The following is a 15174-nucleotide window of genomic DNA, read 5'->3' as shown; positions in this document are numbered from 1 at the left end:
ACCTGGCTGAAAACATCATGCTGAAAAAAGCATGGGAGCAAGCACACGGCCCTGTTTCACTCCATTGGTGACTGGGAAGGCATAAGAGCATTGTCCACTATCCAGAAACCAGGCAAACATGCTATCATGAAATTGATGTACAATACTGATGAACTTCTCTGGGCAACCAAATTTTGACATGATTTTCCATAAGCCCTCACAACTAACAGTATCAAAAGCCTTGGTCAGATCTATAAATGTTGTGTACAGACCTCTGTTCTGCTCCAGGCATTTCTCCTGGAGTTGTCAGGCAGCAAACACCATATGGACTTGTTCCTTGGCCCTTTCTGAAGCCACACTGGCTCTCAGGTATATGCCCATCTTCCAGGTGAAGGATTAGCCTATTAAGGAGAATTTTAGCAAGAATGTTGCCAGCAATGACTAAGAGAGAACTCCGTATTCACTTTATAGAGATGGACAATGGAGGCATCCTTGAACTCCTGGGGGATAACCTCCTCTTGCCATATAACCTGGAAAATTTCAGTCACCTTTTGTACGAACAATGGTCCCCCTACCTTGTAAATCTCAGCTGGAATAGAATCAGCTCCTGGTGCTTTGCTACATGAAAGGAGCCTTATGGCCATCAAAACCTCTTCTTCATTTGGAAGTTCAGTTAGTGAGGGATTGACTTCAACCTGAAGTAAACGGTCAATGGCCTCAGCATTGATGATGGTCTGTTGAGAACACTGTGGAAGTGTTCAGTCCATCTCTCTAGGATCATGTTTTTATCACTAATCGATGTGGCTCCATCAGCACTGAGTAGTTATTGGTCCATAAATATCTTTTAGGGAAACGTAAAAGCACTTTGGATTGTTACTATCAGCATAAAACTGAATTTCATCTGCCTTCTTACTGAGCCAGGAATCCTGCATCTCTTTAAGCTTTTCTTCTACTGTGCTTTTGATGGAATTAAATGCTGCCTTCTTAGAGGTGGGTGAACTGTCCTGCTGGTGTATCCTGTAGAGTTCTCATTTTTCATTTTTCATTTTTGAATTTCCCCATCATTTTCATCAAACCAGTCTTGGTATTTGTGAGTGTTCTGACCCAGATGATCAAATGCAGTGCTGTACACCAAGTCTCTGAAAGCTGCCCACTCCTTTTCTGCTCGACTGTTGCTAACTATGTGTTGACTCAACTTTCCCTCCAAGTTAGCAACAAACTGTTCATGCTCAGAGTAGAGCTCTAATTTGTTGACATTAATTCTTCTGGTAGTCATTTTGCCTTGGGGGCAGCGCTTTTGATGAATGTGAATATTTAGCTTGGAAAGGATAAGTCTATGATCAGTCCAGCACTCTGCACCACACATTGCCTTTGTCACTCTCACATCGTCTGTCTCTTCTTAAAATCACATAGTCTGTTAGACGCCAGTGTTTGCTTCAAGGGTGCATCCATGAAATTTCATTGTGTTTAGGTAAATGGAAAACAGTGTTGGTGATGAGGTCATGTGATACACAAGTCTTCAGCAGTAAGTGACCATTGCTGTTGCTGTTTTCAACTTCATTCTCTCTAGGACTCCCTGCCAAGTCTGGTAGTCTGAGCTTATTCTAGCATTAAAGTCACCCAGGATGGATAAGCTTGTCCTCTTTTAGCACATTGATGATAAGGGTCTCTAGGTCTTCATAAAATTTTTCTTTCACCTCATCAGGGTTTGCATGGTGGGAGCATAGGCACTGATGATGGTGGCATGGTGTTTTCCTGTGAGTGACAATCTCATTGTCATGAGCCTGTCATTCACTCCTTTTGGCAGGCATACCAGCTTGCTGACTAGATTAGTTTTGATTGCAAAACCCACGCCAGCTTCATGGCACTTCCCTTCACTGCAGCCACTCCAGAAAAATGTGCATCCAGCTCCAACTTCAGTAAGTTGGCCTTCATTTGCCAACCTTATTTCACTCAGGGCTGCTATTGGATGCGATACCTGTTTGCAACAAGAGCAGTTCATCTGTCAGGTCTACTGGATTTTGTGTTGTCCATAAGTGTGTGCATGTTCCATGTGTTGATGGTGAGTGGAATCGTCTTTGCAGATATTTTTGTATATTTTGTACATTTTTTTGTGTTTCCACCAGAGTGGAACTCCCTGCCTGCTGCGGTAATCAGGCTGGGGTTAGGTAAGCAGGCAATTTTTAGGGCACCTTTTCTCACCCCTTCCTCACACCAGGAGGTGCAGTGCTATCCTTAAAAAGCTGCTCAGACACCCAGGGGGCTGCCGAGTCCCACTGCTGTTGCTAGTAAGAAACGACCCTATGGCCTGGGCCGCCTGTGGGCAGGGTTGTGACTACAGCTCCCAGTGTATCTACACCTGCTGCTTCCTCACTTACCTGTTGCCACAGGACTTTGAGGCATAATAGTAAAATGGTATGGGGGATGTCTTTTGATTCCTTTGTAAATTGGATTTAAGCGAGGCAGAGTTGCTTGAAGTCATCAGCCTCACTCTTTCCTCCAGAGTCATCATAGTCCAGTGGCAGCACAGAGTCAAGATAACTGACGATGGCTCAGGATGCAGTGGGTGATCCTGGTGTGCCTGGTGTCTAACCAACCTCTTAAGTGCTCCACATCGCTTACTTCAGCTGCCTTCATGCCTGGGTATAGGGTGTGTTCAGGGAGACCAGTGCCTTTGGTTGATGGCTGCTGAGCCCTTTTTGGGGTTCTTTCCTCCTTTGATGTTCACCTGTACCACCCAACTCTCACCTGTGGCTTCGAGATGCTGCAGCATGCACAGCTGCCACAACATGGTAAACTGTTTCAACAGACGGGCCAAACTAGATTGAGGGTAACCAAGGGGTCTCAAACCCATTGGTGAATTGGGGGGGTGTCTACCCCAAACATGTGAAGACTTCTTCTGGTGGAATGAGTGGATGAGAACAATTTGTTTCAATTAAGGTTTAAATACTTACTAGCTGTGAGACTCCAGGCAAAAACAAACAAAACCAATGATTTTTTTTTTTTTTGTTAGAAAATATGGAAATAAATATACCTTTCCTTTTAATATAAGTAAGCATCTATCTAAAACCAAGAGATGGCTTTATATGTAATTGACAATTAAGTAGTAGCCTTTCTAATAATAATTATCTGGGTAAAACAAGAATGTTTGCTGTCTCCTCTACTACTTGATTTAGTGCTAAAAATGCTAGCTATAGCAGTAAGACAAGGAAAAGAAATTGAGGGAGAAGACATAGGAAAAGAAGAAACAAAATTATCGCTTTTTGCAGATGATAGGATGGTTTATTTAAACAATCCAGAATCCAAGAGAGTTAACTAAAAATTAATACAAACAATAACCAGTAAAGTTGCAGGTTATTAAGTAAAATAGACTGAATAAATCATCAGCATTTCTCCATTTTTACCAACAAAATCCAAAAGGAAGAGAGAGAGAAATTCTGTTTAAAATTAAAATATGGTATATTAAATACTTGGGAGCCTGTCTAGCAAGAGGGACACAGGGACTACACAAATACAACCTCAGAACATTTAGCTTCAGTTAGGTTTGAATGCATATGTTAAAAACGAAACACTTTCTTATTGGTTTGCAGTAATGATAATACTTGCATTAATAAGTGTTTAAGATTTACAAAGCTTTACGAATATCTCATTTCCTCACAACCCTAAGAGGTGTTATTTTTCTCTCCATTTTAAGGAAACTGAGACATTTAGAGGTTAATAGCTACTAAGTGCCTGAGGGCGAGTCAGGGTTCTTATCCACCCTGCCACCTACTTGGAAGAGCAATTGATTGACCTCAGAGGATGTGGAAACTTAGTATCAGAATTTCAACAAAAATCTTTGCATAACTGATGGATGAGATTGAAAAAAAAATGAGTATCAAGTTGCAAACTTCTATTTCAATCTATATATGTTTATGAAGTATCTTTTTCAGCTCTGACAGCCATTGAAGCAAAATATCAGAATAAATGGAGCTTAAGAACCTGGTCTTCAAATCACTATCAATGAATTAAACTCAGATTGTCTAAAATAGTAAAGCATGAAATTACGTTGGTCTTATTTAAAATAGTACAATTTTGGTGGGGGAGCTTCATAAATAAAGTATTTAAACATTTATTTCATTTTTATCTCATTTATTTTTGTAAGTATTTTATTTATTTGAAGCAATTGGGGTTAAGTGATTTGCCCTGGGTCACATAGCTAGTAAGTGTCAAATATTTGAGACGTTGAGACAGGATTTGAAATCAGGTCCTTCTGATTCCAAGGCAGGTGCTGTATCCATTGTGCCACCTAGCTGCCCCTTTTTATAATGTGCATAATATGTCTGATACATGGTCCCAAATTTTTGACTGATAAAAGTTGTGTAGTCCAGAAAGTTTGGAAACTATTATCCACAGCACCTAGTTTAATGTGTAGCCCATAGTAGCTGTTCAAATATTTGTTGACTGATATCTTCCTTTAGTTGAAAGTATGACCGAAAAGTGCTTTGTAAGTCCTTTGCCGTGTGCCAGGCACTAAGGGCTGAAGATATAAAAGTTGCTCTCAAGGATCTTATATTCCAATAGGAAGAGACTGTACATGGAGGGGAGTGGTGGCTGTGGAAGGATATTTTAGTTTTAGAAGTCTTGGGAATGGTGAGTAGAACCGCAAAGCAGTTAATATTTGTACTAATTTGATTACTTTTTCTAGAGAAAGAGGTGGGAAAGGGAGGGGCAGATAATGCATGAATGCCTTTAATGGTCAGCAGGATGTGATATATGAAGCGTAACCAGATCCAAGACTGGCTAATGTAGTGGGTAAAATAAATTTTTTAAATCGGAATTTTAAGTGCCATATTTGAGAGTTAGCAGATTTGGAGGTGATAGATTGCTCACCATTAACTTTATATTTGTGGTAGTGTAGTAAGTAGTTTGTGAAGTTTGTAGCAAATATTGTTTCTCATGTTATGTGATGACCAACTTTGATAGACTTAGCTTTTCTCAGCAATACGATGATCCAAGCAGTTCATGATGGAAAATGCTATTTATATCCAGAGAAAGAACTATGGAGTCTGAATGAAGATCAAAGCATACTATTTTTTTTTTGTTTTTTTCTTGTGGTTTTTCCCTTTTGTTCTGATTCTTTCACAACATGACTCATGTGGAAATATGTTTAGTATGATTGTGCATGTATAGCGTATATCAGATTGCTTGCTTTTGGGAGGGGGGAGGAAAGGGAGGGAGGAAGAAAAAAATTTGGAACTCAAAATCTTATAAAAGTGAATGTTGAAAAACTATCTGTAGATGTAATTGGAAAAATAAAGTATTAAGTGAAAAAAGCAAAAATGAAATAAAATGATTTGGATTGTTAGAAGTCATTCTCATTGTGAATGATTTCACTTGAAGTAGACTCAGGTGTAGTTTTGACCTACTTTAAAGGAATATTATATAAGTGTTCAGCTTTTGTGCTATGCCGTTAATGTATGTAAATTAAATTACGTGTAATATCATTGTAAAAGTGGAGAAGTTAGGAAGGACAGATAACCTCTCCTTAAGAAGTTACCTAGAAGAGTGATAGGAAATACTACAGTGGAATAGAGAGGCATTTGAATTGAAGGAAAGAGCCATATAGCTTACTACCTGAACCTTGTCTACAAGCAATTTCAGTTTCCCAGATAAAAAAAGAGTTTCAGATTAGAGTTACTATTCACAAAAGGCAGGAAACAAAAGAAACAGTTTACTTAAACCAATAAAATAAGAACATGTAACTTGCATTCAGTTTAATAATTGCATTTTTAAAATTATGCTTTTCAGCCCCTGTTTTATAAGGATAGCTTTTTTTAAAGGCAAATGGAGAAAAACTATGCACACAAATTCCTAAATAAAGGTCAACCAAAATACTTGTTCCATTTGAAGGTTGTAAAGTAAACTATAAGCAACACTTTGCACCTTCTCTCCCTGTTTGGGATGATCTAACAAGCTATACAAATTGCTCAAGATTCAAATTCCATTGAAATATATGAGAGTCCTGCTTTATTTTTGGGAAAATGATATGGTTGAGGCTGGCATAAATCTGAAGGAGCTTTTAGTTGTTGACAGATGTGACAGTTTCAAAAATTGATAAGGGGGCATTACCTAGGTAAAGGTGGATAAAGGTAGAGATACTTATTGTGAATTTAGAAGTCTCTAAAAGTAACTTAGTATGTCATGATCCTGACAGGTAAATCATCTCCACCATGAATTGGAACAAAGGTGGTCCTGGCACCAAGAGGGGATTTGGGTTTGGTGGATTTGCCATTGCTGCTGGAAAAAAGGAAGAACCGAAGCTCCCACAACAGTCCCATAGTGCCTTTGGGGCAACCAGCTCTTCAGCAGGGTTTGGGAAGTCAGCTCCACCACAACTCCCTTCTTTCTATAAGATTGGATCTAAGAGAGCAAATTTTGATGAAGAAAATGCGTAAGTTTCTTGCCTGGTAGTAAGTAATCTTGCCTAAGTTGTGTGTGCTCTTGCATCTTTTTTCTTAACTTTATCAGTAGAAATAGAAGCAGAGAAACTTTTTGTTTACCAAGGGAAATTTTGTCCTTTTAAAAATTTAGGTTGCCTTGTTGGAAAAATAAATTTTAGGCCTTTTTCTTCCTCTTTTATAGGGGATTATAAATTCTGAGAACTATAAGAGCTGATCATTTATTATTAGTTGTTTTCCATTCTTTACTAGCATGACATATATTAATAGCATATAAATTATATTGCAAACACAAACCATTGCCATTACTGATACAAACTAATATAATTTATCTCCTACCTACCTCATCCGGTTTTTAGAAACCAAACTCATAATTTGAATGGAGAGAAAATCCTTGCCCTTCAGTGTCCAGCAATGTATATGACTAATGATTTTTGCTGTGCCTAGAATTCTATTTTCCATAGATCATAACCTATATTATTTTATGCTAGAGATATGAAGCACTCTCATGTCTCAGTGATTCCCAATTTTGGTATTCTAATACCAGTTGTATTAAAAGGTATTGTTCTCAAAAAAATTCTCTGTCAAAATATATTTTAATTCACTTCAATTTTAAAAAATGTACTTTAACATTATTAGAGAGGTAATGTCTATTACAAAAATTAATGATAGGTTGTTGTGACTCCAAAAAGACTGGCAATCATCTTTTACAGTTGTTTTCTGCATTATAACATATTGCACCATATAGACAGGAAATAATGATTAAGAATGTTGAGAAAAGTGAATTCTGCTGCCAATACTAACCTGATAACATCATAAAGTTATATGACTATTTTTGTTACAGAATGCTTATTTTAAAAAAGATATATATACTCTGAAGACACTTAAATTCAGTTTTCAAGTTGTAAAACAATGTTGTAAAAGGTTTATAAAAATCTTTTGAGGGAAATATTTGTTGGGGAGAAAATATTCTTATCCCTAAAGCATATTTATAGTGTGATGAGTGATGATGGATTGGACTTTCTGTTATTGTAATTTTCAGCAGGTTTTCTCTATGGATGCGGGTAAATCTTCTGTCTTTTAAAAATTACCCCCCTGAATCTGTTAATGTTTACAAAAAATTTGACTGGGTTTTTAAAGTTTTCCCAAAAGTTCTGTCTTTTGTTCATCTTGCTTTTTGGTTAATATTTGGTTTCTGTATAAGAATGGAGTGCTATATGTACAAGGCTCAAGATTGGTACCTATAGCTTTAGCAGTTCTGAGCATTACTTTTGCAGTTGGCAAACTCATTCCAAAGTGGTTTGAAAATTGTAAAGCACTGTGTAAATATTAGCAATTTTTATTTAATTTTAAAACACAGGATTTGAGCAGATAGGTTCAGATGTGGAAATCAGTCAGCTGTTTACTCAGGTATACATTTGTAAGTAAAGCTGGTTGCAATGAACTCAGAAGAGAATGACTGAATTCTTTTAAGTACAGGAATTTTGCATTTTGAATATTGCTTTAAATATCTAGATCTTCAGGTGGCCTTGGAAATGCTTGTTAGGGAATATTACAATGAAAATTTCTGAATTATACATGTCTAAACCTAATGGGATGAAACACTTGTTTTAAATATTCAGTAAAACAAAATTCCACTGTAAAAGAATATGTGGACATTCCTTTGGAGATTACTGTAATGGTATCTGAGTAGCTGGGGTGGGGGATAAGTAAAGAAGTTTTAAAAATAGTTATCTGCCTATTGTTGTTTTACCAATTGCTTTTAATTTTAAGTTATTTTGAAGATGAGGAAGAAGACTCTAGCAATGTCGATTTGCCTTACATTCCTGCTGAAAATTCACCTACCCGCCAGCAATTCCATTCCAAGTCAGCAGACTCTGACAGTGATGATGATCCCCTGGAAGCATTCATGGCTGAAGTAGAGGCAAGGCTCTTTACATATCTGTCATTAGAATATGCTGCTATTGGAAACAAAACAGTTATTGTGTTTACTGGCCACTTAATAGGAGCATCTTGCTCGAAGAAATTATAGATTCTTGGGTATATTTTTTTTTAGGGCTGATGTATGACAAGGGCATTGGAACCTCTTCAAAGTAACTTTAATAGTTAACTATCAAATAGAAATAAATTTCATCTCAACCAAAAAACCCTTAGGGAAAATACACAAGTTTTTAGAAGTATTTCTTAACTCTCGTCACTCTTTTCCGTCTTCACTGGTTTCTTATTCTGTTCTCTTTTAAGTGTGGATAATCCTTAAGGTTGTACCTTTGACTGTGATATCTTTATATTTTTTCCCATGGTGATCGTGCCCACTTAAAATAGCTTCAGCTGTCACTTCTTAGTGCTTCCTGTCTTGTGTAGTTGAAAAAACTGAAGAGTAGCAGTTGATATACTTAAATTCTGTTTGTTTATTTGCAGCTAACAAGATATGTGGCCTTTCATCAATCACTTAATCTTTCTTCAGCTTTGATGTCTTCATCTTATAAATTTATAGTTTAACTAGATGACTTCTAAGGCACTACCCAAATTTAAGAAGATAATATAAATGTGTTCTTCTAAGCTTTTACTTTGTTCTTGCACTGCATGCAAAATTTCTCACTACTCATTATATGTTCGCATTTGAATGCTAGCTCAAACCTAGCATATCTAAAACTAAACTTTTCATATTGTCCCTTACATCACCCCCCCACCATACCAAACCAGTTTCTTTTCACTTGCTCATTTTTAATAATGGTACATTCTTCATGTCATCTAGACTTGGAGTCATTTTTTATTTTTCCCTTTTCTTTCCTTCTTCCATCAGTCACCATTTCCTGTTAATTCTTCGTCAATATCTTTCCCACCCATTTCTTCTTTTTCTATCCCATTGCTTGTTACCCAAGTTGAGACCCACATTATTTCTTTAAAAATAATTTTTAGTTTGCTGATACTTTATTTTTTCTATTTGACATTTATTTCTGAATGTCAGATTTCTTCCTCCCCTGTATCCAGTAAGTCCTATCTTGTAACAGATAAAAAAGAAAAGAAAAAAGCATGTCAGCAAAACCAACCCAGCCTATTCACTGCATCTCAAAGTAAATGTAGTGTTACACATCTCTAATCCCTCACCTCCACAATTAAGTGAAGGAGGTACATTTTTGTAATTTATCTCCAGGTCAGAGCTTGGTCATCATAATTACTCAACATTCGATTCACTTTATTCTTTCCATTTACATTGTTATTGTTGCTTATTGGTCTCTTAGTTCTTCTTTCTTATCTGTATCAGTTTACATAAATCTTCCCATATTTCTCTAAGTTCTTCAAATTCATTATTCTCTTTTATCCAGGAACCCTGAGGGTCTTCTCCTCCTAGTTTTTTTGTTTTTTGATTAAAGGGTCCATCCTTTGAGTAATTTAAAGAAGCCTGTTCATTGAATGGGTGTGTCTTACTCAAAGTAAGATTGTGATGAGACCTAAACCTCAAAGGGCCAGGGTCTCATTGCCTCCTGGGCCATTTCCAGTTTCATGCCATTCAGTCCAGATGGCTCAGGAGAAGAGAGTGAGGTTGGTGACCTTGCGCAGCCCTCCCTCACTCAAATCAAAGCCAACTGCAAGTCTTGTCATCATCTTGATGCTCTGGTCCTCTTTGAGAATGAAGGACTAACACAAAACATTTAGCCATTCCCCTGTGGATGGGTATCTACTTTGTTTTAACTTCTTTTCTACCATAAAAAAGTGCTGCTATGAATATTTTTGTTTGTATGGAGCTTTTCTTTCTGGCTCAGACATACTTGGGTTAGGTTAAAAGGGATGAACTTTTTAGCATAATTGCAAAATGGCTAGACTAATTCATGGTTAAACCACAGTTAAACCAATTGACCATTTACATCTTTTGTCATATGTAACAGGTTTTGGAATGTAAGAGAAATTCATTTTGCTTTGCATTTTTTTCCACGTCAGTGAGTTGGAGCATTACTTATATGGAGCATATTTATAGTTTTCAATTCTTGTGAGAACTGTATTCCTATCCTTTAACTCCTTATTCATTAAGGAATGGCTCTTAGTCATATATTTGTGTTGTTTTCCAATAGAACGATTTCAGAACCTTATTAGAGGTTATAGATATAAATATTTTGATTTTTCCAAGGGTGCTGTCCCTTATCCTACTTGCATTAATTTTTCAGTCAATATAATCAAAATTGTTTTATCTTTTATAAAAAATACCTTTTTTGTTCAAGAATTTTCCCACTAGGCATAGTTGTGAAAGATGCCTCCATCTATTTTCCTTCACTTTCTTAAGGGGAGTGACCTTTTATATTTAAATTGAATGTTTGTTTGGAATTAATTATGATGAATGGTCTACTAGGCTGGTTGAAATATTTTTGTTTGTTTGTTTTGTCAAACATTTCCAAATTTTTAATCATTTCTTATCACACATAGGGAATTTTTCCCCAAGTAGTATATATGTAACCTGATTTATTAGATATCCTTGTTTCTTCCTAACTTTTCAGTCTTGTACTTTATTTTTTACTTTACTTTATGGTCTTTCAACTGACCTTACTGTTCTTCTCACATGACACTTTACACTTTATCTCCTGACTCCATGCCTTTTCATTGGATAGCCCCCATACCTGGAATGCTCTCCCTCCCGACCTTCACCTGGCTTCCTTAGTTTCCTTCAAGACTCAACTCTGATCTCACTTTGGTGTTTTCAGGCTCTTCTTTTCCTCTACACTCAGCTGCTTGTATCTTTTCTCTGAGACTACCTTCCATCTATTCTGCATATATCTCATTTTTATATAGTTGTTTGTATGTTGTTGTCTCCTCCATTAGAATGTGAGCTTCTTGAGAGCAGAGACCATGTTTTTGGCTTCTGATTCTAGCTCTTAGCACAGTGCCTGACACCTAGTAAGTTTTTAATATTTGCTTGTTGATAGACTGTTCAGTTGTTTTTTATTCTTATTAGCCAGTGTCTTCCACTGATGTTTTTCTATTTTTTAACAAGTAGCAAATAGTTTTAATGATTGTTGCTTTGTAATACAATTTGAGATCTAACAGTGCTAGTACCTGATCATCCCTTTCATTTTTCCATTGAAATGCTAGATTTGTTCTCCTCCAAATGAATTTTGTTATGATTTTGTCTGACTATTAATTAGTGTAGCACTGAATCTCTAATTTATTTCAAGTAGTGTCATCCTTTCATTATTTTAGCGTGATCCAGTAATAAGCATTGATTATCTCTGCAGATATTTAGATAATTTCTTTAAAGAGTATTTTGTAATTGTGCTAATATAATGTTTGAGTTTGCTTTGGTAAATTGATTTCTAGGTATTTTAAGTAAGAAAGTGGCTGTGTCAGACACACCTCCCAAGCTCCTTCCATCCATCATTAATGAGTTTGTTTCTGCTGTAGGAAGATAGGGCAGGATGTATGTTTGAGCTTGCTATATATCCTGCTCTACTCTTTCCATCTCCTACTTTGTTCATTTCTTTTGTCTCTGACAGTTGCTGAACAAGGAGAAGGAGAAAGTAAATTCATCAGTGAACATTTATTAAGCATTACCTTTCTATTTGGATTGTCTCTTTTTATAAATAAGTCTTTTATCATGGTTCTACTCTGTTACTTCCCAAAAGGAAAAAAAAATGTTGTGGTTGATGTATCTGAACAGTTGCTATGGCATATCCCTTAGGTAAAAGTGAAAGCACTTAGGGTAAATTGGATCTCCACTATTTACCTATTTACCTTTTCAGCTTGAAGGGGCTTGGTTTGGGGTGTGGTGGGCTTTTGGCAGTGGCTTTTTGAAGCCAAACTGAAGAAGCCAGTATAAATTTGAGAAAACTGACCTCATTGTACTTATTTTATAATTCATCTTTTAGATAATTGGAGGTTCAGTGATTTAAAGACAAACATTCCTCATAAAAAATTTTTTTAGTTTCACTGTTAGACTAAAAAAGAAAAGCAGTAAACAGGTTAGTATGTGTTGTGCAAAATTATCATCACTACTATCCGTTGCTGAACAAGACAGGATAGAACCTGGTACAGAGGAAGAAGGTTGGCATCAGGGTTTTTGCAGCAGATGGGATGATATTTTCCTTTCCTCTCAGGGATTGGAAGTGATGGTGGAGAAAAAGCTAAAATGAGAGAGAGAGAAAGTCTGTCTGTCTGTCTCTGTCTCTTGTTGGAAAAGCCAACTAGAGACCAGTTTTCTTTCACTTCACAGGCCCTGTCCCACACCTCCACAGGGGAAGGGGAAGTGCAGTTGCCCTGTCAAGAAGTACTACACTCTTTCATGTATAAGAGCTGCATGTAAACCAGGTGTTCTTTAAGTTGGGGATTATAGGTTCTTAAAAACTTGAATAGCTTTTTGAATCAGTGTTTCAGTAGCTATTTCTTTTTGTTCTTGTTTTGGTTAAATCTATGTTCTGGGTATGTTTTGGTACTCTGTGAAATGAAATGATTGAATTAGATGGGCTTCCAACTCCAACGCTTACATTCTTTGCTTGTAAGGTCCCTTGTTGCCGTGTTTTATATGCTGTAGTTTTTGTTGTTGTTCCATTAGGATCAAGCAGCTCGAGACATGAAGAGACTTGAAGAAAAAGATAAGGAAAGAAAAAATGTGAAGTAAGTTGCTTTCCTCATTTCACAAAGTTACATGGAATAAATACTGCAATATTGCAAAATTATTTTCCAAGCTCATAGAATTAATAACATCAACAAAAACATTTTGACTTGTCCTTAACATCCTAAAGAGTCTATCTTTATGCAGTAAAGGAGAGCTATCGTGGTAGAGTGGAAAGAACATTAGCTTTGGAGTCAGAGGACCCAGCTTCAAACCCTGCCTCTGTCACAATCTTAGTTTCCTCATCTGTAAAATGAGAGGATTGGACTAACTGATCTCTAACATCTTTTCTTGCTTTAAATCTGTGAGCCTGTGTCCAGAGTTTGGGCATCTGCAGAGTGTTTAACTTTCAGGGGCTAAAAATATTTCAGGGGCAAAATAGAAACATCAGGTAAGAAACAGTGGTCTTTCCACAATTGATGCTTGAAGGGGGCAACTAGATGGCTTAGTGGATAGATCACTGGCCCAGGAGTCAGGAGGACCTGAGTTCAAATCCAGCCTCAGGCACTTACTAGCTGTGTGACCCTGGGCAAGTCACTTAATCCTGTTTCCCTCAGGTTTTTCATCTGTAAAATGAGCTGAAGAAGGGAATGGCAAACCACTATAGTATCTTTGCCAATAAAACCCTAAAGGAGTGGGGTCATGGACAGTCAAACATGACTGAAATGACTAAGCAACAACAAAATGGTAGAAAAAAGTCATGACCCAGATTTGGAATCAGTGTTTTTATTTCAGTCCAGATTCTTTAAAAAAAAACCAAAAACCAAACCATTCCTGTACGTCAATACCATGTTAGTAAATTGAGGTTAGCGCTCACCATTATTTGCAGAGTAACTGGTGAATGATTATATTCACAAAATGCTGTATATTCCTTAGAACAACAGGCAATTTTATTTTGGCAGTGATATGTCTTAGCAGTTTTAGAACTTTAAATGTTTTCTTTTCTGGGAAAGGAAATACTTCCCAAATTTCATTTTGTACTTCTACCTCCAAAAGTTGAGGGCAGAGGGGAGGGAAAGCCCCACACATACACAGTCTTGCAAAGATTTTGGGTTTTGGGCACAACTAATTTCCACTTGAAGTATTTCATCTTTTTCCTAGTGTAGTTCTAAGTGCACTAAGCCTTCATCAAAGCCATATGGAGGTTTAGCCTTCACCTGGCTGCTCTATGCTGTTTGATGTTGCTCCTTGTTAATATAGGAATTTGCCAATGATAAAGGAAGGCAGGAAGTCTGCCTAGAGAGTAAGGTGGGGTGCTGAGTAGTCATACTGTTGTAATTCCTGAGTGTTGGACTGAGAGCATTAATACTTATCACCAGACTAGAATCCTCCTTAGCATAATATGAATGAATTCTTAGTGGTGTCAAGCACTTAAATAATAAGGGAATTAATAGTTATAAACTTCTCTGTTCCCTGCAGTGACTGGTTTTGACTGAAGGCCTTTTCTCAGCTTGACCCTAGTGGCTATTTAGCTTTACCAGGTTCTTTCATTTTAAGAGCCAGAAATCTGGGGTATTAAGAAAGTTGTATTGTCGTCAGAATATGCAAGGATATGCAAAAGCTTGATACCCTTGGTTATTTTTTATGTAGGCCTTTATTTTTTTAAATTCTTGTTATATTTGCATGGGAAATCCTGATGACAGTGCTGGACTGTGTTGCATGGGGCTGATAAGGCTAGGTCCTTCCTCACTTGTCTCCAGAAAGTTTCTACTCTCCTTAAATCCTTGTCAGTAATATAAGCTTCCAGGAATTCCAAGCCATCCTATTAGAAAGAAGCGCATACTTTCTCAATGAATATGCACGTAATAGTTTACAGTATTTTAATTGTTGCTTGTTAACTGTTAGTGTCGATTCTTCCAATACTGAATGGAACTCAACACTAAATCTGCTATAAGTTTGGAGCTGGGTATGTGGAACATTTGCAGGGAAGTTTGTTTCTCCGCTTGTTTTTCCAGGGGTATTCGAGATGACATTGAAGAGGAAGATGACCAAGTGAGTTCCTATGCAGTATTTTTATCTTTTATTTTTACCCCCCCAAAAGTCTATACTAGGGATAAACCAGAGCTTAACTTCATTGAAATAAAAACTCAGGTCATTCCTGACAGTCAGCAGAAAATAGTTTCACCTAACTTGATACATTTCCAAATGTATAGCAAA

General features: G+C 36.9%; 1 protein-coding gene across 3 annotated transcripts in view; it reads left to right on the top strand.

Annotated features, from left to right (window-relative positions):
- Nucleotides 1–15174, top strand: part of DDX42 (DEAD-box helicase 42) — a 43969-nt gene that overhangs the window by 8736 nt on the left and 20059 nt on the right. For 2 of the 3 annotated variants that reach the window (XM_072645832.1, XM_072645833.1), the window contains exons 2-5: nucleotides 6176–6412; nucleotides 8193–8343; nucleotides 12958–13019; nucleotides 14973–15009. In XM_072645832.1, coding sequence (XP_072501933.1) covers nucleotides 6192–6412; nucleotides 8193–8343; nucleotides 12958–13019; nucleotides 14973–15009 — 471 coding nt within the window. In that variant the 5' untranslated portion in view covers nucleotides 6176–6191. Of the gene's footprint in view, nucleotides 1–6175; nucleotides 6413–8192; nucleotides 8344–12957; nucleotides 13020–14972; nucleotides 15010–15174 lie in introns of those variants that run through there. The other variant, XM_072645834.1, reaches the window with a different exon arrangement.

The sequence above is a fragment of the Notamacropus eugenii genome, chromosome 2 (genome assembly GCF_028372415.1).
Source record: "Notamacropus eugenii isolate mMacEug1 chromosome 2, mMacEug1.pri_v2, whole genome shotgun sequence".
NCBI lineage: Eukaryota > Metazoa > Chordata > Mammalia > Diprotodontia > Macropodidae > Notamacropus > Notamacropus eugenii.
Note: the sequence above shows the minus strand (reverse complement) of the source record. Positions and strands in the feature narration are given on the sequence as shown.